This window comes from Aquila chrysaetos, chromosome 3, assembly GCF_900496995.4.
Source record: "Aquila chrysaetos chrysaetos chromosome 3, bAquChr1.4, whole genome shotgun sequence".
Classification (NCBI taxonomy): Eukaryota; Metazoa; Chordata; class Aves; order Accipitriformes; family Accipitridae; genus Aquila; species Aquila chrysaetos.
This window is the reverse complement of record NC_044006.1, coordinates 31,182,255-31,205,081: the sequence shown is the minus strand read 5'-3', so window position 1 is coordinate 31,205,081 and position 22,827 is coordinate 31,182,255. Positions and strand designations below refer to the sequence as shown.

Sequence of the window (22,827 nt, the reverse complement as noted above, 5' to 3'; positions counted from 1 at the left end):
CCGTAGTTCACACATTTTGCAGCAATGCTGTTTATACATACATGAAAGATAATCTGGAGGAAAGCATTCGGTTTGCTCTACCTGAATGGACTGCTAAACCCTGCACTCAAATCCCAGGAAGCTGGATCTGCTAAAACCACCATGACTATATCCGCTTTAGTCCTGCAGCCTCGCTAGACCACATTTGAATGGGTTGTCAGGAAAAACGAAGAGTAGCTAAAGAAGAAACTGCTTGCAGACCCCTTCCCTGGCCTTGAATTTTACTTTCGCTCTGATACATTTCAACGGGGAACTTTCGGCTCCCCAGCCGGTGCCACCTCTCCCTTGCAGCCCTCACCTCCCCAGTGCACCTCGGGAATAGGTAGGGTCAGTCCGCTGCCCTCCCTGCTGGTGGTCTGCCCAGCCTCAGGGGATCCGGTGTCCTCCTTCCCCACGCCGACATCTGGAGGGTGCAGTGAGTTCCCCACACTGAATTCACGCCCCAGCGACAGCGCGCAGGGCGGCACGCTGGTGGAGGCTCAGGTACCAAAGCCCGTCATGGTGTGGAGGTCACTGTGTCAGGTGGCAGGGCTTATTCTACCTCTTCCTCCTTTTAGGACAGGAGAAAAACATCCCCGTAGCGTAACAAACCCAATGGCACCTGGCTGTGAAAAGAGGGTCACTGAGTCCCCTCATCATATGGAGCAACACCAACTCACAGCAATGCTATGGGGCACAGTTCATCACAGGCATCCTAGGAACCAAAGGCTTTCCTAAGAGGTTTGGAAAGGCGTTAGGCAAAGTGCATCCTCTCATCTGACACAAGTTAAGGCTAACTAGAAATGCAGCATCTCCCACAGCTCTCAGAAGGTTTCTTCATCCTTCACTTGCTTACTTTTCACTGTTATATACCATCATTTCAATAAATGTGAAATGTTCACAGAGCATTTTCTTGAGAGTTTGAATGTGATCAAGTGGGTTAATCCTCCTCATAGAGGTAGGCTGAAAACCAGATAAAGATGTTATAAAAGTCAACAGAGCTCTTCTTGTAACTCTGAGATTCACACATCTCACATGTAAAAAGTCTTCAGATATATTAAAGAAAAGAAAAAGGATTAGCAAATGTTTTGCTTTATGCTTTGAATTATTGGGTTTAAATTGAAACAACAAATGAGGTTTACAGGTAATTAAATTCCAAGAGCCTCTATCATTCTAGGTTTAACCAGAACTTGAGCTGTATATTTCTCTCATAGTTTGGAACCCTAAGACAGCTTCTTACTTGTTTATTTCTCTTTCCTATCCAAACACTGGAATAAAATACTGTTGAGCTGATAATCTGAAGTCCTGTGATTTAGGCTCTGGGGAAGAGAGGAAACTAAAAAGACTAAAACAACTTAAATTCACCAGGCAGTTTATGGAACAGCCAAAGATAAAATTTATTTTTGAAAAGTTGCTACCTTTGCTTGAAATACTAATATGTGCTAATGGCTATGCCATTTAACATCATGCAAATTACAATATTTATTTAAAAGCAAACCACCTTTGTGATCTTTCTAGGTTTGCAGGATCCTGGAGTCACATGGGATCCAAATTGTTTGTTACAGAGTACAGTCCTCCCCACCTGCTGTGAGTTTTGCCTGATATTTAAAAACCAGCTGCTTTTTTTTTTTTTTTTTTCCAAACTCTACAAGTTTTCAGAGATTAATATGTGAAGGTTTTGACAAAACTCCACAGGTAACTCTTTAATAATGAATAGGTATGAGACGGTAATGGGACCTTGTTCTGGTTGTCTGTAGTGTTCTTTAAAGAGTTACATTTAAATCGTAATTACACTAGGACATGAGCTATAACTTAAGACATTTGACAAAGTCTCTAGACCCTTTGATGGGTTAGCTTCACTTAGAAAGCTTCAACAGCACATGCATCTTTTGCAAATTGCAGTAGGCTTCCTCACGGCAGGCACTGTGAACAAAATCATCTTTTTTTCTTTTTTTTTGATTGTGTTCATAAAATAGCTAAGAAAGTTTTGTCAGTACTTATTTCTGAAGAATATTGTCTTGATTCAGAATACTTACGTATAGTCAGAAAAAAGTGATGCTAATAAAAATTCCATCATGATAGTCTATGTTTATTCCCTTTCAGTGTACTTCTGGCTGATATTTATTCTCCTGTCAGGGCTGTGAAATTAAGACTTTTCTCAACATATAGGACAGCAAGACCCATTTGGCATCCAAGATGAAACCCAGATGAGTGTTAAGATTGACAGTGTTTTCACCCTTATAATTAGCTATTCACACAAATGGGGTTTTAGTTTGCACTTATGTTTGGAACATGGCACTTCTTCATACAGAGAGCAGCATTCACATGTTAACATTTTCACTTTTGTTTTTTGTTGGCAAGTAAACCAGCATACTTGCTATTGACTTCTGTTAGCGTTTTGCTATATATTATTCACCATTTATTAGTGCCTTATTTAAGAAGAATTTAACGTGAGCAAAGCATGAACAAGAACTACAGTGATGTCCTTTTCCTTTGCCTTGTTCTGGAGGAGGACGGCACCTGCCTAGAGTCACTCTGCTGCTTCCAGGTGAATGCTTTCCATATGCATAGTGCTGGGGCACTGCTTTCCAGCATCTTTTTTTTTTTCAAGGGTTAAAGACCCCCCTCCCTTGTGGAGGGAAGGATGGGTTGCCCCAGTGCAACAGAACGCGTACCATACCGAGCTAATTTGCAGCCTTGTCCTCGGTTGTGCACTGACTCAGTGATGTCTGGAGGAAGGGTGCAGAAGTAAAAAACCTTATGGCAGTACAGCAACCGTTGCCAGAAATTCATCAAGGATTGTGATGGGTTCTGAACAAGGTCCTGTTCATTCTAAATCGAGGAATAAAAGGCTCAGTGATGGAAAAGAAGGCAAAAGGATGGCTAAAAAGTCGCTGTTTTGCTAGATCTGAGACGCGATTGATTTGCTCGTACACATGAAGAGTTTTAAAGAGAAAAAAGCAAAATAAAGCACCCTAAATGGACTGCACTCAATATGTACTTAGGCTAGAGAGCTCACTGCCACAAGAATTGGATTTCAGAAATGTATGTTTGCAAAAAGGAATTGATATGCATATCAGAGTTACCATAATTAATTACAATAACGTTTTTGGGTCATGCTTCAGGGCTCACAGAATTCAGCAACTGTTAGAGAACGGGCTGAGACTTAACAAGGGTAATCTCTTTTTAACCTTCATGTACACATTTTCAGGGTCTGTCTTCAGCAATGGCTATTGCCAGAAAATAAATACGAGATGAGACCAATCTTAGGTCTAAACAAACAGGAAATATTTCTGTGTTCTCAGCTGTGGACTATATCCCTATGTGGTCCTTCCTCTTATGGCAATGGATGGCTTTTGGCACTTGATTTAGTCTGCTAATTCTTTATAAGGCTAGAATAAAAAGGGGATGAAAAAAAGATAAGGAAAACTTGATCACTTGAGCAAAAGACATGGTGTAATACACAAGGTCTTTTGCACCACACAAATTAATTAATGTTGTTCATCTCTTTAGAAACAATTGCATCTACAATGGACAAGAGGACAACAATCAGGCTAGATTAAAATGAAGATTACATATAAAATCACTGGGGGAAAAAAAGGAGAATAGACTAATGGTGGAGAAAAGGCACAGAGAAGCCCTAAAGGCAAACAATAGAATGAATAAGTATGGTAACTGCAAACCACCTAAGCAAAAAATAAAATAACGATTGGGGAAATAGCAGTAAAATGGGAAAATCATTTGTCTATACCGAAGCTCCACAACTGCAGCTCTCTGCCTCCAGGCACTCCAAGCACAAGGATGCCTTCTCACCCAAGTGGTAAGATATCCAGAGAAGCAAACCGAGACTGCTGTTCCTCTCTCTTAGAGGAGCAGAGTGATGCCTCCCTCTGCTCCCACATCCATGCAGCACCACCACCATAGCTCGGAGAGGGCAGCTGTGGACTTGAGGCTGGGCCAGGGGGATGTAGCGATATATAACAACAGTGGGACCCCAGGGCTTGGACGCTGCGGTTGCAGCTGCCCAGGAAGGCAGCAGCAACAAGCATCTCTGATGCAAATCAAGGTGTAAAGCAGGTCAGTGCTTCAGGGATGGGGACTTCCACTGGTGCAGGTCAGAAAAGTGGAACTGAACCACCACATCCCTACTAGAGATAAAAAGGTCTGTCTTATTCTCTTTTATTGTATTTTCAAGTCCTTTGTTCACCTTTGTTGGGGGATACTTCACTTACTATGCTGAGGCAGAAACACTAAGCCTGCTATGCAACAGGTTAAAATGGAGTTGTGTCTGCAACGCACCTTGAGATAAAGATAAACCAAAATCAGAGTCTTCTTCTAGTGAGTTATCCCCAAATTTCCGTTTTTGTGAAACGTTACAATATTTGGTCAATATACTCCCTAACAGTATTTTCAACTGAAAAACTATATTTAAATTTCAGAAGCTGAAACTTTTCAGCTTTGATGTACAAAGTAGGAAGCAACAGCTCATTGCCAGATGCTTAAAACAGAGAAATGCCTATTTCTCTGACAACACTTGGTGTCATGGGAGTTTTCCTCAGGAGCAAGTGCCCTCTGCAAGCCCAGCTTCCTGCCCCAGCTGCACATCATTGTACAGAGGGATGGTCATTCAGAGGCAGGATTGCACTGTGCCCTAAACACGTTATGGCCACAGAACAAAAGCCACAAAGAAGAATTGGGGCCCACACCACAGCTCCTGTGACCCAATGTGTCTACTAGAACAGGGCACATTGACATTTAGCTGACTAGAGAAATATACATTTTGGGGCAGCCCAACGAACAGATTATTCCTGTTGTGATTTATTGACCCCAGAAAGGACTGGTTTTCTCTTTCTGAGCAGGTAGTCAACAGACCTCACTAACAAGGAAACACGCCCAAGAAAATTCTGATTTGTGAGAGCAGCTTTATCATGAGGAAATTGTTCTGGCAAAGGATTTCCAACCAGCTCTAATCCTGACCCTGTAAAGACTTACAGTAGAATTCAACTTATCTAATGTCAGCCACCAAAAAAATTGTCTGTCCTAAGAAGATTGTCTAACATGCACAGAGTTAGTGGAAAGTAGTGGAAGGTGATTCATTGCACTTAGTTTAGACACCCCAGAAGAAGATGATGCCTCCTCTTCCCATTGTCTAAAAGCAGGCCTAGATAGCTGGCTTTCACTCAGGCAGCTACTGAGCAGTAAGCTGGGGGTATGTGAGTCCTTGCACAGCTTCATGTGTAAGTGCAGGGCTGTTATTCATCACCCATCTAACATGGTGCTGGTGCTAAGTGAAATCCACCTGGAGCTGAACTCAGTGAAAAGCCCCTACCCTCACTCTCATCCTTAGCATCACTGTGGTTGTATGCATCTGCCTGGACAAAACAGAAATAATGTTTTGGGCACTGTAAGATTAAGTGGCAAAGACCTGAAGCTATGGCATGAAATATGTAGCTGAGAGCAAAGGTTGCAGCAGCCTAAGATGACAGGAACCTCTTTTCCTTCCCTAATTGGAAAAACTCTCAGTGAAAATGGGACTGATGGAGTTGGAGTAAACTTTTGATGGGATTTTAAATGTCCTAGTGGTCTCAAGTTGGCTTGACCACATTGACTACAGTGTTTAGGCAGCTCAAAATCAAAGCCTTGAAATGAGCGTACTAGTACTTAAATAAAGAAAAAAAGACCCACGTTCAATAAAAATCCCTAAAAAACCCAACCATATTTCAACTAGGGTTTTGGGAGGATTCTTACATGTTTAAAAAGCTTTGCTTTGGGAGAAAAATTTCTAGTTCCTCTTTTAATTTCTCATTTGAATTACCATCTAATGTAAAAAGCAGAGAGCAAAATGGTTTTGTATGTAGTTATTTAACATTCACTACCTAGCTTACTTAGTGAAAAACTGGATTAAAATGCTGGCTTTCAGTTAAATCATTTTTTCATCAGTTAATTTCTTTTATTGTATCCTGATTATTTTTCCTTTTCAGCGTTTTACTTATCCAGGATAAAATCTTAGCTTTGAGCAGGAACATGATAGGAACTATGAAGGTTAAGTTTGTAGCTGATTCTTAAATCCCTTTTCCTATATAGAGCATGTGAATTCACACTTTTTTTTCTGCAAGAGCAAAGACACACATGTGTCATATTCGATGATAGCTTTACATAAACAGAGGTTAAATAAAGCATTAATGTACAAGATGCCATTTGACCAAGGCAAAGGTTTCTTGACCATACACTTACAAGATGCAATTTAAACATCTGTCTTCCTCGAAAATGAAATATTTAGTTTCTCTGGGATAGAAGAGGCAGCACAGTTGGGTCTGGATGGATTTTATCAGACTACGAACTAGCTGTGCTGCAAATAGAGAAATACTTCAGCTAGATCAGGCTGGAGGGGAACAGAAAAATTTTTACACTCTGCTGCATTACCAATAGGACATTCGTGTGCTCCATAGACGACAGTGTCACTGACCTGTCTTTCTTCTACTCTGCACTCAGTCTATCCTCTTCTAGCTCACACCACCATTGCCGCAGATAAATAATACTCAGTACCATCACTCTTGCCTCAATCTATCACTGGTAAGAGATTTCAAAAAGCAATCAGCCCAGCTAGAGGAAACATCAAAGTGGAAAATATACTTGTACCTAGGAAACGTTACGTTTGTGCTTTGGACTTGGGCACATCAGGCTCTTGTGTGCTTCTTTAGCTGCCTGAGCACCCTTTTTTCCTAATCACTTGCAGATATAAATTGGGCTCTGTGCATGTGGTAGGGGTGTACACAGAATTCACAGCAATATTCACATCATCCACCTCTGGGAACTTGTCCCTTAAGGTTTCCATCAGGAACAGATGTTTTAAGCATGTAGTTTGAATAGAAGCTTCTTTATTTTCCTTGAGGTTGAAAAATAGAATAGTTTTGCTCCATGATCTTCTCACTACTTAAAAGTTAGAATTAGGTCAATGGGAAGGGCACATGTGCGTGTGGGTTAGATCCAGAGACTGAAAGTTGCTGAGCTCTCAGTGTATTTCCCACTGTACGTCTGACTCACGATGGGAACCCGAGTGATAGCTCCTCCATCTATGAAACACTGATATGAACTCACTGAACCAGCAGGCGCTGAAGCTTAATTTCAGTATGTACAGCTCTGTGAGATCTTTATTTACCATGTGCTGTAAGAAGTGCAAAGTAACTTTCACAGTACCAAAAGTAAAAGTAAGTAAAGTGGATTTCTCTTGCACATTTCTGATAAGAAGTCCTTGGTGCTTTGAGTATCTTTTCCAGCCACTGATGAGATTTTACCATTTTAATAGTAGGACACAAAAAAAAGTTCCAAGTTTTTATTCTGCAATGCTACTTTTGTGCATAAACAGTTATTAACTTTGCATTAACATCTCCATGGATTAAACAGTCCCTAAGTACACATTGACAGCACAGATCATTATGGTTATGGACCCTTAACATTTAAAATGGAGGGGAGGGAGGTTGCGTGTGTGTGTATTCATCTCCTTGCTCCCTCTCTTTCACAAACTATAAGGTTTAATAGTGATTAACACTAGACCACAGCACTTCTAAATTAACGATAGCCCTGCCAATTCTAATTGGTATTCTAATTAGTCTGACAATTCTACTAATTAAGAACATTAAACTTTTTAACAAAGGCTATCTTTTTTGTGTTGTGTTTGGCAAAATGGAATTGAGGGTATAGGGGAGCCTGAACTGCTACTTCAGAGAATTGCTGATGATTAAAGGGAAAAAAAAAAAAAAAGAAAAAAGATTTGGGGAGCATGTAGAAACATTTATATGTGGTAGTTAAATAACAAGAATAGGCTGTCTGAATTATAGGGTATAGTAGATGATAGAGAAATGAATTAATAAAGTGAAAACTGCAAATCCAGAATACATGGCTGAAAGAGGTTTGCCTTTTGGAAACACTGATTTAGCCCAGGTACTATAGGGATTTCAGTACAGTAGGCAAACTGAGACATTCCTTTGTTTGGAGAATGCTCACATTTCCAAATTTGCTTTCCTTTAGATATGAAACAAAAGCAAAGAAAAAAGTATGTTCCACAATGCAAAATTTTCAGTAAATATTTGTTTCACATCAATTGAAATGTCTCATTTTGAAATAAAAATTGCTCTAGTTTTGATTTTATGTATTATATGTGATTTTGAAAAGAAATATCCTTTTGAATCCCTTTGAAATGAATTAAAGATCTTACTTTTCCTAAATGTCTTATTCTCAGAATGAAATTTCATTATAATGCACTTAATATACAAAGTTTTATGCTGAAAAGTATATGCAATCTTCTGAAAGAAAACATGTTCCATTTTCTGCCACTTTATGTTACAAGGTCAAACTACAAATACCTTGTTCACAATCAAGATTTCTGTTTCCACGGGAGTCAGAGCATTTGCACAGTCTTTATAAAAAAACTCATTGATGTTAGTTGGTGCTGCAAGAAGCAGATGAATAACAGACTGAAAAGAAAGCAACAGAAAGCAATATTTATTCTAAACCCCACCAACCTGAACTTCACAGATTTTACTCTTCCAACACCCAGCCTTCAAGGCATAGTGCAGGAGCTCTGAATCTCTCGGGATTTGGCCCCATGCTGTAACGTCAAGTGTATTTCCTCCATCACTTCACCAAATCGTTATTGAACTGCTTGTATTCACACTGTTCAAGGGCTTAGAGGTACAGGGAGAGAAGGCTATTCCAGTCACCATCTGCTGGTGACAGCAAATGTTCTCTACAGAGCTGTCTTCAAAATTCATAGCAAAGTACCCTTTTGAGATAAATTTTACCAAGATGGCTTTACATAGTGAGATGCCTTACAGGTCCAAATGCAGAATGCAGAAGTCAGCACACCTCTCTAGGTAGAAAGCGCACTTCAAATTTCAACCAAAGCCATGCATAAAAGTGCTGAACACAAGAATGAGGCCCTGAACATATTATAGTACCCTCTTCAGAACACATATCTTTGAATACTTTGTAAAGTGCATATTTTTTCTCTCCTGGTCACACTGCAGTAATAACGACTCTAACTGCAATACGTATTTCTCCAAAAATAGCAATTATATGAAAGATGATCGTGAAGAAACCAAAATGAGGCCAGATACATACTGGCTGACACTACGAGCAGTACTATGGGGGAAAAAAGAAAGTAAAAAAAAAAAAAAAAAAAAAGAAAAAAAGGATTCCTAACTTGCAAATATATATGCATAGTCTGTACTGTTTCTGCTCACCACTGACTGTTTTAGCATTTCGCAACCTGTGCCCTGTATGACCTTTTCCCAGTACTTCAAGAGCTGAAAGAGTCAGGCAGCCAGTAAGGTCATGCAAGCCAGGTAGAAAGTCAGCTTATACAGCAACAAGCACAACAGAGGGGAAATGCAAGCAGGATTCAGGCTCAGCAAGCCATGCTCCCTTCTTAGGAAAGGGAATTTGGCCAAAAAAGAAGGCTTTTTGCCAAACTTCCAGGTGCATTCTGGCCATGGTTGCTTTAAACTATTTGGGGATTCAAAACAGTCCTCAGCCAGCCCAAGCACTGAAATGAAAACTCCAGGCTGCCAAAAGATACTACTACTCCATTTCCTTTGCACACCCTGTAAGGTAAGACCGCTTTGCAGAGCGGTTACCTCCAAAAACAGCACTGTGTGCTCAAGGCTGTGGCATGAAGCACTGATTTTCATGATGGCTGGTGGCTGAGGAATCTGGCAAGCTGTAGGGCTTACACAACTCCTTAGAGATTACGGAGACACAAGAGATGGAAATTACTGAAACTACTGTTTACTTCAGCTTGTACTTAAATACATGAAAACCTCACCTCTCTTTATGGCAGATCACAACTTCATGTTGATTTTGGCAAATTTTATTGACTGTTGTTAGACAATGCTGCTTCCAAGGGGATGTCCACAGATCTTACCAAAAACATCTATGCAGGTATAAGCAAAATCCTCTTGAGCTCTACTTCTTTCAGTTATGTACTTGAATAGATGGGAACCATCGCTCTGTTCTTAATCTTCTCCTCTTCACTCTGTCCCAGGAAAATTATGAGGCTTGCAACGTGAATCTAAGAAATTTGCAGTTTACAACATCAGTGTGTCTACTTGCCCAGGAAATTCAGTGAAAAACACATCAAAATGGGTTTTCATAAATATGAGAAACATCAGTTACTCTGAAAGTAGATCTGCAGCTAGAAGTAATAGAATTGTTCATTCATCACTGAAAAAATGTTCTTTAAACATCAATTTTCCAAAATGATTTTGGAAAAAGATCATTACAGCCCAATCTGAATTCAGCACCATTTTACAGCTGAGCTGAAATTGGCTGTGCTTTTCACTTTCTCAGAAGCTTGGGGATTGAATCCAGAAAACAGTTTTATAAAATCCTGTTCTATTTGCGGTCAAATTCTGCCACCAAATCTCCAGTACTGTCAAGGGAAAATTGATCCTGTGGGTAAAACACCTCAAAGGACCTGGCTTCCATTCTCAGCTGTGACAAACTTTCTGTGTCTTGAGGTAAAATGTGATGGTCAAGATCATCTGAAGTATATTGCTGTCCATCTTCCACTGCCTTCAAATCACTGAAGATGCGCATAGTTTTGTGTAACAGGAAAAAGGCTGGAGGATCCAGTGACTGTATGCTTCACTTAATCTGCTTCTGAAAAATAATTTCTGGAGTGTTAATCAAATAGACATTGGGATCTTGATTACTTCTAATGTTTGCATCTAGCATTTTAAATCAGTGGAACAAGTTCAGGATCTGTGCCATAAGATCCTTGTGCCTCCCTTTTCTTCTTGGAAAGTAGCATTTCCCTGCTTCATAGAAGCATTATAAACATTTAATTCTGGCACTGGCTGATGTTTATTAGGTTTGGGGTTGTTGGTTGTTTTTTTCCCTTTTTTGTTGTAGGTTTGTTTGTTGGTTTGTTTTTTTTTTTTTTTTTACCCAAAGTTACCTTTCTTTTCGGTAAGGAAAGATCTCCAGTAAGGTTTTTAAGTACATGTATTATCACATGTTGCAGGTGCTGGTTGGCAGTTGCGGATGCTAGAAGGAGTCAAAAGTGTAACACAGATTTGGGAAACATACGGCAGGCCATAGTTTATTGACAGCTTAGGATGCCTGATTGCACAGCTTTTCTGCTTTTTGAATGGAAAATTTACTTATCTTCATCAGGCCAGTATCTTAGGAAGAGCCCTGTCCAAGGAAGGTTATAAATTCAGGTAACAGAAGGCAAACCAAAAGGAGCAGATATTCCCATTACAATAAGCCTGAGTCATCCTGCCCCACACTTAATATTATTTCATAAAAACAAGCACTTCAGCTGAGTTGTGCTGTTAAGAAACTACCTGCATGTTTGTACATAAAGAGAGAGAATAGAGGTTTCATAAGCAACTGTAGCTCTGGCATTTCCTACTGTCAGCTACTCAACTTCTCAACTTTAATAATGTGCTTCAAAATACGTTTAAATGGCTGTTTCTAAGGGTTTGGGTTTTGGTGGGGTTTTTGTTGTGGGTTTTTTTTTTTGTTTTTTTTTTTTTCCCTAAGATGCTCATGTATTATTTCAGCATGCTGCTAAAATTTGCCTGAGGAGTGCACACAAGAGAGAGGCAATGATGATTCTTAGTTAGGAGCTTACAGCTCACCTGAACCTGGATAAATTTTCATGGGGGTAAAGAAAAGTCATTTCTCTAGCCTGAGGGCTTTCTCCCTGCTGAGTTTCAAAGGTCTGCTGCAAATAATGGAAATGTCAGAGTTTCTCATAAACTTTGCAAGGATCTTTTACAAAGTTCCCCTTACAAAACATCCTATAGTTTCCTGGGAGGGAACTGTCCACCAGAAGCTGACGTTACTCTTAGGTTTTATTTTGCATTTCTGTCAAGTCAGTGTTAATTCAACTTCTCTGTTTCCTTGCGTCTCGCATTTAATCTAGAGCATGCTGCGTAGCCCTAAGCAAACCGCTCATCTCGGCGTGTACTTTCTGTAAGGCTGTTCGGCCGTCCTGAGTCGGCACTGTCGCCATGCGCTCAGAGCTCCCACCGCTTCCCAGAGGGGCTTTGCCCCAGTGCAGCCTCACCACGTAGGGCTCTGCGCCGTGTCGCTCCCTGCGCAACGGATAATCCTCTCACGGGGGAAGGCTGCGGGAAGGCAGAGAAAGTATCGGGAATATGCACAGGGGTGATCTAGGGAGAATATCCCATCAGGCACCTCTTGCTGGGGGAGATTTGCAGCAGGGAGAGGAGAGAAAGCAGCCCATCAGCCTCAGATGTTTTGCAAGGAAGGAGTGCCCCCGGTTTATGGAAGAAAAAGCATGCACCATAGCCATGGAGTCTGCTTGGGGAAGCAGAAGCAGTGCAGGTCTCTTCTGGGGTCACACACACCCAACACTACCTCTTCTAGAAGGGACTGGCTGCAAGGTCCATCCCCAAAACCACGCTTGGATGGGGACAGAGACATTCTCAAAATGGAAACATGGAGGAAGCGTGCCTGTGAATCACTCTAGGCACCGGCAGAAGAAAGGGAGGAAAAAAGCAGCATCACTAACTAGCTGTTTGACAGAGATTGCCATCAAAGAGTAGACGCAGATCAGCAGCGTGAGGGTTTGTGCTACAGCCGAGTGTCCCTGCTGCAGCCTCTAAAAGCTGCTGAACTTACTGATCTCAGAGCATCCGCAAGGTAGGGTAGCAGAGAGTGTGAAAACCCCAGTCACCAAGTATGAATAAAAAAAAAAAACAAAAAAAAACCAAACCAAAGCAATTTCTCAGATGTACCATAGGGTTGCTTCACACCACAAAGCATTAGGAATGATCTTAATCCCCTGCAGTTTCAAGAAGTGACACAGCTACGTGACTGGCCTGACTAGAGCATTTTTCCCCAGGGAGAGAATACCCTAAATCCCATATTGCTGCAAGGTACATATCACCTCTAAGAAAACTTTCAGGCTATACTGTGGCATTACTTTTCTAGGTGGAACGCATTTTATTAATTTTTTTTTAAAATGTATTTTCCATCTTCAGATTATCTGGTCCCACCCTCTCTCAACTCATTTACATTAGTGTAAGCCAGAAGTAGCTCAAAATTAATAGGTTTATGCCAAATGTATGTCATATCTGAATCAGTTCCATTCTAGTCATGTGTTTCAGAAATCTTAAAGCAATTTCTGGTCACAAACTAATTTTTGGTTAACCATAAGCAATTAGTATTAGAGACCGTTTTCAGGTTCTAAATTCATGTTTTACTCAAGTGACTCCCATTAAAATAGAGTAACTAACCCCTCTGCAGCTCTTTCATATTTGTCGCTAACAGCCTATTCAAAACATAAAACTGAGGATGTCTGATTAGAGCAAGAAGTACATCCTCATTACAGGGGGCTTAGATAGTGCAAAGCACATTTATAATATTTCGCAGCATTAGCAGATGGGTTAAAATCACATTTTCAGACTGAACCGAATCCTCTTCAGCTAACGTAGGTTACTTCTCTGAAGCTGGGGGTCCTTATTAGCGTCTTTTTTAATCTCTCCTGGGAAAAGGACATATATCCCTGAACATCATCTTAGCACTGGTGGGAGAGGGCTTAGCTAACTTGATGGGAACAGTAAGTTCCCTTCACAAAGCAGTCCATAATCTACGGCAGCATACTGGGGATGCAGAGAGGCAGAAAAGGGCTGGGTTGCCCCTGGACAGGGACAGACATCACTTCAGTCCCATAGTGTGCTAGTTGCACACAAGGATAAGCAGCTGGCAGGCAACACACATATGGCACATCAGTCTGGTTCCTCCCCCCAGCAGCTCTTCTGTACGGACACAGTCCTGCCTTTACCAGAGAATCCCAGTTCTCACCAGTCTGAAACTCACTGGGTCTGGCAGGCCAGAGTCCCTGCCCAAGATACCATCTGCTTTTGCCCTACTTTTGCAGAAAAAAACCCAACCAAACACACATAAAAAAACCCCATGGAAAACCCTGAACAGGTATTCCCACCTCCTCCTGAGCTCTGAACTCAGCAGGAGACTGGAGCCATGAGCCACTGTTTTTCATACTGTTACCCATGTATTCGCCCCTCATGGTCTGGCTTTGCAATTTGGGATGCATTAGACACAAATTTTCCCCCCAGTCTTGCTCCCAAGGCAGCAGAGGTACCTGCTGAGGGAAGCTGAGAGTCCAACCCCGCTGCAGGCATACAGTCGGGTTCTGGCACAGACACCAAACGCCAGACCCTGCCCAGAGGCGAGCGGGTTTGGAGGGGGTATTTTTGTCGTCCCCAGGTGTTTGGGTTGTGCATGTGGGTGCTGTGGCAGGAAGGCAAACGCACACCGGGTCGTGAGCGAGGGAGTTTGGCATCACAGGACTGTCGCCATGACTTTACACGTGCAAGGAGCAGAGTTGCTGCGACATTTAGTGCCTACATTAGAAGGACGAGGAAACAAAGAAAAGAAAAAGATTTAGCTAACTCCCCCTTCTGAACAGTCCCCTGCTGCCCACAAGGTCCCATTGCCACCAGCGAATGACCCACACTGCTACACACCAAATTGGTCCTGAGCAAACATGATTAGAGTTTCTTAATTCTAATGCAGTTCTCCTGTTTCAGCAAAACTGGGAGATATGGGCCGGTTGGGAGAGGGTGGGAGAGGATGATGAAAAAATTAAGAAAAAAAAAAAGAGTAAAAAGAAAAGAGTGGAGACATTCCCTGGGGATCCAATGATAGCGTACTGAAGTTACTGGAGGGACTCCCATTGATTGCAGTGCAGTTTGGGTCAGTCCCCCTGATGCACCGTGGAGGTTCTGCAGTCCTTTGAACTCAATATTATTTCTGTGAATCTATTAATGTTTGGCTATGTTAAATGTATTATAACAATACTGCATTTGAAATAGAGTCACTTATAATTCAAAACTATACAGCCTGGACACAGGAAAAAAAATTTTGGTATGTGTTCAGTAACATATTTGGTGTTGTGCAGCCATTCTATAGAGTGCATTTAACTGTGTTTTGTGTATTATTCTTAACATGCATTCACAGTAGACAGCAAAGCAGCAGTTATGGGGTATGCTGTGAATGCATATTAACAGCAGTACACATTTGCATATCATGGATCCATAATACAAAATGTGTAGTAAAATCCTTATGAAAAGTTATTATGCATGCACAGTAGAGGCTTTTTAAACCTTGATATCTCAGCTATTTTGTTTCTCCACTATTTATTTGAAAATATTAAAAAGGTCAAATGATGGATTAAGAATCTGCAAAAATGTAATGTTACTACTACAGAGGGAATCCTTCAACACAGACTAATTCATTTATTTTGTTTTTACTAGCAGCATAAAAGCCATTCAAAAATGCATTTTACAATAACATTTGACTAGTTTTTTAAAAAACCACCTACTTCAGCAATAAAAAAGGACGGAGAAAATATTTTTATAAAAGTGTGTGTTGGAGGCTGGGTGATATAACTGGAAATTTTGATGGTCCTTCCCTTAACACAGAGCCACTACAATATCAACCTTTCCTTCAATTTCTCGTAGTATTTTTAGTATGCATTGAAACAGGGTTTGGTTCCTCAGGACTTTGCATATTTAGATTATCGTGCATTGTATAATACTCTGAATATGCAAAATCCTTGAAAAGGTTGACAACCCTTAGGACCTTCCACAATATAAATCTTAATACATAAATTCCTATTGAGAATAATGGGATTCTACCCTCCCCTCTGTTACACAGATTGTAATATTTGGGATAAAATGAAACGAATGTTGTGAATAGTACAGCTCTTGCTCCTTTTGAACAGTTGCCACTTAAGTTTTAACATCTTTGCCACTTCAAATATATTTGCCTTAAAAAATACAATTTTTTAAAAAAGTGGCCTGAGCTCCGTAAAGAATGAATGACCCAATACGTCTCACTTCTGTAAAAAAAAAAAAAAAAAAAAAAAACCCAAACAAAAAAACCCCAACCAAAACCAAAGTTTGGGTGAGGGCTTTTTTTTTTAATGAAAGGCTCTAAAAATCATTGAGCACACACACATAGATGTACATAACATGCTCTCCACACACACACATGTGGTTCTGCTGCTGCCTTATTTTTTGTTCCCCTCTCTAATCAAAAAATGCCCAAACATATTTAAATGAAACTTTGTGAAAACAAAATAATTGGATCTGGGCTGAGGACATTAATGCCAAGCTTGGGCCCAATGTGAATTAAAGCAGATGAGTTATAAACCCTTCAAAACCAGGATTTATAATAGAAACGCTGACACAGACCCATAACAATAGCAGCTCTGCCAGGGATTATTTTAATACTAAAAGCATACTCAGTCGCTGACTTTTTTAAAATAGAGATTACTTAGTTGCTAAAAAGCAGTGATATGCGATAATAGTGAAAGCAAACTTTAAAAAAAATGTTTCTAAGATCACACGTCCTTCCCCCTGTAACTCTCTTGGTATCACTTATATGTGACACGCCACTCCTTAAATATAAAAAAACACAAACCCCAAACACACCAAGGTGGAGTTTGCCATAAGCTCCATGGCAAGGCTGAGCCGAGAGGCTTTGTCAGCTTCATTTAACAGTTTCTTGCCCATGGAAAGAGACAAAAGGGTTAAGGGAGGAAGAGCAGGGAGTACAGGAGAGGCAGCTGACGGGAGAAACAAGGGCACGAAGAAAGGAGCAGCCAGGGAGGCGAATGGAAGAGCAGGGGGAGATTTTTTAGGAGGAGGAAGAGCGTGTTTCCAAAGGAAATAACTCAGTTTTTAAAGAGATTTTAGGGAAGCATTTGCAAAAAAGGCCAGGCAGGCAGAGAAAATTTGGCAGGGGGGCAAACCCTCTGAGCACCCCGAGTTACACCTGCGAGCGTGTCGCCCCACCAGGAGCAGGTGCCCTGGTTGCACCGCATCGCGCCAGGGCAGGACGGGGACCAGCGAACCCCGCCACATGCTTCCGAAAAAAGGCATCGTTTATTACATCTTCAGATTGTACGTCCAGTTTCCCACAAATGCCTCTTTTCTTTTGGGAATGTCAAAAACCACGGAGAGATGTGAGGGGAGGGTTTCTTACAGCTGGCAGGAGGTTTGCTCCTGTTGTCCTGCGCTCTGGGGCAGCACACTGCAGTCAAAACCCCCCCCCACCCCAAAAATCACTCCCAGCAGCTTCACACAAAAACTACTTTTTGTGACCGTGCTATGTGTTATAGTACCGGCACTACTTCCCCGTTCCTGCCTTCCCTTCCTTGCCTCCTTTTTTTTTTTTTTTTTTTCCCCTGGGTACCAGGTGCACTGGAGGGACTCAGATCAATACAAGACAGCACTTTTCGTAAAAACAATACCATATTAACAACCACAGGGCAGCCGTACCTGTAGGCAGGGATAGCACCAAATGTTGGCATGTCTATCCGTGCAGCTAGACTGCTAAAAAGAAGCAGCTCCAGTGGAAATGCACCTACTGTATGTGAAATGCTGGTGCAGATTTTTTTCTTTTCTTTTTTTTCTTTTTTTTTTTTTTCTATCAGTCTAACCTTCTGTGTTGATACATGAATGCTGGTACCCACTTAGAAGGATGCCAGATGATCAGTGCAGAATGAAGGTCCCAGGAGAAAGGCTCACGTGGTTTTCTCTGCCCCGTGACGTCACTAGCAGATGGCATGGGTACCAGCTCTGGCAGTTGGCATCAATGTCACTTTTTAGAGATCAATGAGATAGTGCAGATATACACAGATCTAGACTCCAGGAGACGATGCGACATTCAGACTGAAAAGATTTGGAAGGCAAAAAATGAAAACTGATTGTTGAATGAAATAAAAAGCTAAGGTAATACAAATAAAGATATATTTCAGTTGGTGCTGGGTGTGCATGCAAGTGTTTAAAGATACAGTATCATTGTCTTGTATTTTATGTATGCTATTTACTGTCTAATAACTCCTCCTAACATTTTATTCTTCTGATGCAACTGCATACTTTCATTGGTGTTATGTAATATTGCAAGTGTGTAGACAATACTGATAGAGTTAGTCTTTGACTGGGGTTTTTGTTTAGTTTTGTTCTATTAAAGAAAGTCCCTGCATTTGTTTTGCTTGTCTCTTTGAGGACTGTGGGATCCAAGCTTTTGCTGGTCCCAAACTGCAAACAAAAGCAAAATAATTGGGAGAAGGAAATTATTTTCCTATAACAGGCTGGATTCTGAGCACACGTGCAGGATTGCAGTCAGAATCTACAGACCGCTCCTGTCAGCTACGAGCTGGAGGGAGATGTCTGAGCCTCGCAGAACATAAACACTGCTATAGCGTGCAGGGAATTTTTCACCTCCCCCCCCCGCCAACAATTGATGGGGGAGAAAAAAAAAGGAGGAAAGAAAAAGAGAAAAAGCAAATAAGTTGATTCTAACTAAACAGATAATATCAATTAGAATTTTTGCTGGGAAAAAGGAAAAAAAAAAAGGTAGGGGGATTTTATTTCCTAACTCTAATCTGAATATGTTTAGGGTTAGATCATTCTGATTTTTCTCTTAATATGAAATAAGTAATATGTGATATTTATACAAAACATTAGAAAAAATTCTTCATTTTTAATTATGTTACTAGCTGAGTGATCTGGGGGGGGGGAATGTTCCATTAATTTTTTTTCTCACCTACTCTAACTTACTAGAGTTTAATATCTTGATTCATAAGGGAAGAAACGTGGAGGGAAAAAACCCAAACTTTGAAATATAAGTCAAAAAGTGATTTTAAAATATTTAACCATCAGTTAATAGAGATATGCCACTTTTCAATTTTAAGACTGCTCTCGCTCTCCTCATTTTTTCACCCAGGGGAATTTGGATTAATGAAATTTCTGTATTGCTTTATCGTGTTTTGCATTTCTTTGAATTCCATGGTGGCGAGGGTTCGAAGGGCTTGTTTAAAAATACAATAAATGAGCAGGGAGATAATTGTACGTTTTAAATATTGATTTACTCTATCCTTATCTGTGAGAAACGTGGCTTTTTAGTTGCAAGATCCCAAATGTTTCGAGTGATTTTAAAATTCTGGACAGCTTTTATTTTTTAAAAAGCGAGCATTTGCAACTGTCATTTTATGCGAAAAATACAGATTGTGCATATTTGTACATACACACACACACTTATATAGACAGAGCGTGCACGCAGATGCACGAAATGTGCATGAGGATGTGTGTGTAAGTCGGCAAACTTTAAAAATGGAAATATTTAAATATTGTGCTGGCATTCTTTCAGGTAACTTAAGATTATAGAACCATGTTAACACTACCGTTTGATGAGTCTGTTGTAATGCCAGAATCCCAGATGTGCAGAAAGTTTTCCAGAGAAAGTGATGACCAAAAGCAAATGAAGAACCCAGAAAGCTTTTCGAAGCAGATTGTGCTCCGAGGAAAGAACATTAAAAGATCTCCTGGTGAAGACACAGAAAAAGAGGAGGAGGAGGAAGAGAGAGAAGAGGAGGATGAGAATGGCTTGCCTAGACGAAGGGGCCTTCGGAAAAAAAAGACAAGCAAGATAAGGATGGAAAGGATCAAATTCAGGCGACAAGAAGCCAACGCTAGAGAGAGGAACCGGATGCATGGCCTTAATGACGCCCTGGACAATTTAAGGAAAGTGGTCCCTTGTTATTCTAAAACACAAAAACTGTCCAAAATAGAAACTTTAAGACTAGCCAAGAACTACATTTGGGCTCTTTCTGAAATCCTCCGAATTGGCAAGAGACCCGACCTGCTCACCTTCGTCCAAAACTTGTGCAAGGGTCTGTCCCAGCCAACTACAAACTTGGTGGCGGGATGCCTCCAGCTGAATGCCAGAAGTTTTCTGATGGGCCAGGCAGGCGAAGGCGCCCATCACACCCGCTCGCCCTACTCCACCTTCTACCCCCCCTACCACAGCCCCGAGCTTGGCACCCCCCCGGGGCACGGGACTCTCGACAACTCCAAGTCCATGAAACCTTACAATTACTGCAGCGCTTACGAGTCCTTCTATGAAAGCACTTCCCCCGAGTGCGCCAGCCCACAGTTTGAAGGTCCCTTAAGTCCTCCCCCAATTAACTATAATGGGATATTTTCCCTGAAGCAAGAAGAAAGCTTGGACTATGGCAAAAATTACAATTATGGCATGCATTACTGTGCAGTGCCACCCAGGGGTCCCCTTGGGCAGAGCTCTATGTTCAGGTTGCCTACAGAGAGCCACTTCCCTTACGACTTACATCTGCGCAGCCAGTCTCTCACCATGCAAGATGAATTAAATGCAGTTTTTCATAATTAATGAGGAAAATGAAAATAAACAGTGGTCATTCACCTCCCCATCTAATTAAGAGCAAGCAGATGCTTGGGCACTGCATAATTGGCACAACTCTATTTAACGTGTTTACTAGTTCCTAAAGTGTGTTTCAACTATTGTGGGGATTTTCTATGTATTAATAAACCCTTTTTCCGATAAGTATTTTTCCTTTCGTTTTTTTGTCTGTAAACACTGTGAGATTCTGTTTCCTCTCAGAGGTTATTTCCCCCTCCTTTTTTTTTTTCTTTTTATTTTCCTATTTGCTTGATTTGTTGAGCAGTGTGTCTGAACAATATCGCTGAAATAAAAGCATACACACTGTGTAAAGTCAATGTCTATTTTGATTGTACAGTAATTATACAAATGCATGTTATTGAAATCAGATTAATAAAAATGATGTATTTATAATTGGTAGAAAATATATATTATGTATTTGAGGAGAACTGGATTAAAAATATTCAGAACTTTAAAGAAATTATCTCAGAACTGAGATGGGCTTGCAATATGCAGAGGTGAGAGTGCAGCAATATTGAAAGCTATGCAAAAAAAAAGCAAACAAAAAAACAAAACAGTTTTGGGGGTTGTTGTTTTTGGGTAAGCTAAGGAAAACCAGTGATTGTCACTGACATTATTCAGCCTGACCTTTAGAGTGTTGCTGGCAAGGGCCACATGCTAATATTTTAGAAGATGTTGTTGAAATTTTGCCTCAGTTATTTTGACCATATATAATCAGCACTTTTTTTGTATTATTCTGACTTCAGATGTAAAGGTTTGTTATAACAATGTATAACTGTGGTTTCTCACTACGTACTTTAAATGCAATTAAACATAGATGTTTCCACTTTTAAAATACATCTATTAGCTGTGATACTGTATTTTGCCTGATACTTATTATTTCACAGTATACAGCTGCCTTTGGGCTTGCCTACACAGCTTTCTTCCCCGCACCCCCATAGTGCTTGAGCCTGGGGATGGAAATCATGAATTATCAGGGCAAACTTTGCGCTATTTTCAGAAGGATGTATTAGCGATGCAGCAAAAGCAGACCCAAAATATCACAGAAACAGCTGTGTGCTAAACAAAACACAGGTTAGAGGAAGAAGGTAACTTTATAGCTCAACAAAATGCTGAATTTCGTACGGGAAAGGGCCCTGAGCAGACACGCAGGCCACTAGCTACCCCTCCAGCTCTGGCTCGCGGAGGGGTGCAGGACTGCGGGAAGCGTAAAAACTGCAGAGACAAGGACTCCCTGAACATTGCTAAACTTAGCCTTGGCTAATAGACAGCACCAGTAAACTACAGACGCGTCTGCAACCCACATTAGTTCAGCAGCTACAGGGATCTGCATGGCCCCTTGCACCTGAACAGAGTCGAGCTCAGCTGAGCTGTGGTCATTTTCTAAGCACTCGGAGCTATTTCTCAATAAGCTACACAAGTGACAAAATGAACGAACAGTTGAGCTAAAAGCCAACAGCCTTTAAAGCTGTGAGTGAGCAAGACCCCTTGATTTCGAGTGATAAATAGCAGCTACCTGACAAGCATTCACCCGAAGTACCAAAATGCTGTGCTGTGAATGAGCAGGGAATGTTTTTTTTAAAGACTATATAAAAAGTGAAAATTCCACCCTCAGGTTGGAGACCCTTGGCTGAATCACAGTCTAGGTCACAGTTTGTTAATGACACATCAACCTCAGACCCTCACTTGAGTATGCAGCTTGGCAAGAGGGGATGGGCCAATTTTTCCTGATAATTTGCCTAATTTCACAAGTGGGACTTGCTGTAAACTGTCTGCCCCATCAAGCATTGCAGGTCCTTCAGGACAACAGCAGCCTGACATTCATCTCTTCTAAATAAGACAAGGCTACCCCAACTGCTAGAGAGGGGTAACAAATCCCAAAGTTTGGATGGGCCTAAATGCTTCCAAGCTTCCAGAGGGAGGGGGCAGACATGGGGTTTTCCTCAACCAACAACCTTTCTAGACACAAATATCAGGCCCAAAATAGAGCCTTTTGAAGCAGAATCTTGACCCACAGCTCAGGGGGGTTGGCTCAGGGTTATCCTACCTTTCATCAGGGTCAGGAACTGTGGAAGGTACAGGCAGCAGTTTTCTGCCTTGGATGAAAGGTGGCAGTGATGACTATCAGCTCAAAAGCATCCTCAGGTGTTTTGCACTGAATATAGGAGGAAAGAGGAGAGGGTAAAATAGATTGCTTTTTGCTGTTATTCAGAACTAGCTGATATTCAGCAAAGCACAGAAAGGTGACAGGAGAGAGCAGAAGGGGGAAGAAGCCAGTCAAGGAGAAGAAAGCACGCAGTCCTGGGCACAGATTTGCATGAAGAGACACTGAGATATACTAACATATCACAAGGAGCTATGGGCAAGTAGGCCCAGAAACAGGGGATCCTCTGAAGCGGGGGCAGTGGCAGCAAACTTCTCTAACCAAGTTTTGTTAGAGGAGCCTCCTCCAGAAGGCTGAAAGTTAGCCGAGCGCCTCAGAGCAGCGTTGCTGCACCGGGGAAGGGCGCGTTTGCATAAGTTGAGAGC

General features: G+C 41.2%; 1 protein-coding gene across 1 annotated transcript; it reads left to right on the top strand.

The window, feature by feature from the left end:
• The first annotated feature begins 17,485 nt into the window (after positions 1 to 17,485).
• On the top strand, positions 17,486 to 21,151 carry NEUROD6 (neuronal differentiation 6). Its single transcript, XM_030010617.1, has 2 exons — positions 17,486 to 17,813; positions 19,234 to 21,151. Exon 2 carries the CDS (start codon positions 19,255 to 19,257, stop codon positions 20,266 to 20,268), a length of 1,014 nt encoding a protein of 337 aa, XP_029866477.1. The 5' UTR covers positions 17,486 to 17,813; positions 19,234 to 19,254; the 3' UTR covers positions 20,269 to 21,151.
• The last annotated feature ends 1,676 nt before the right edge of the window (positions 21,152 to 22,827 follow it).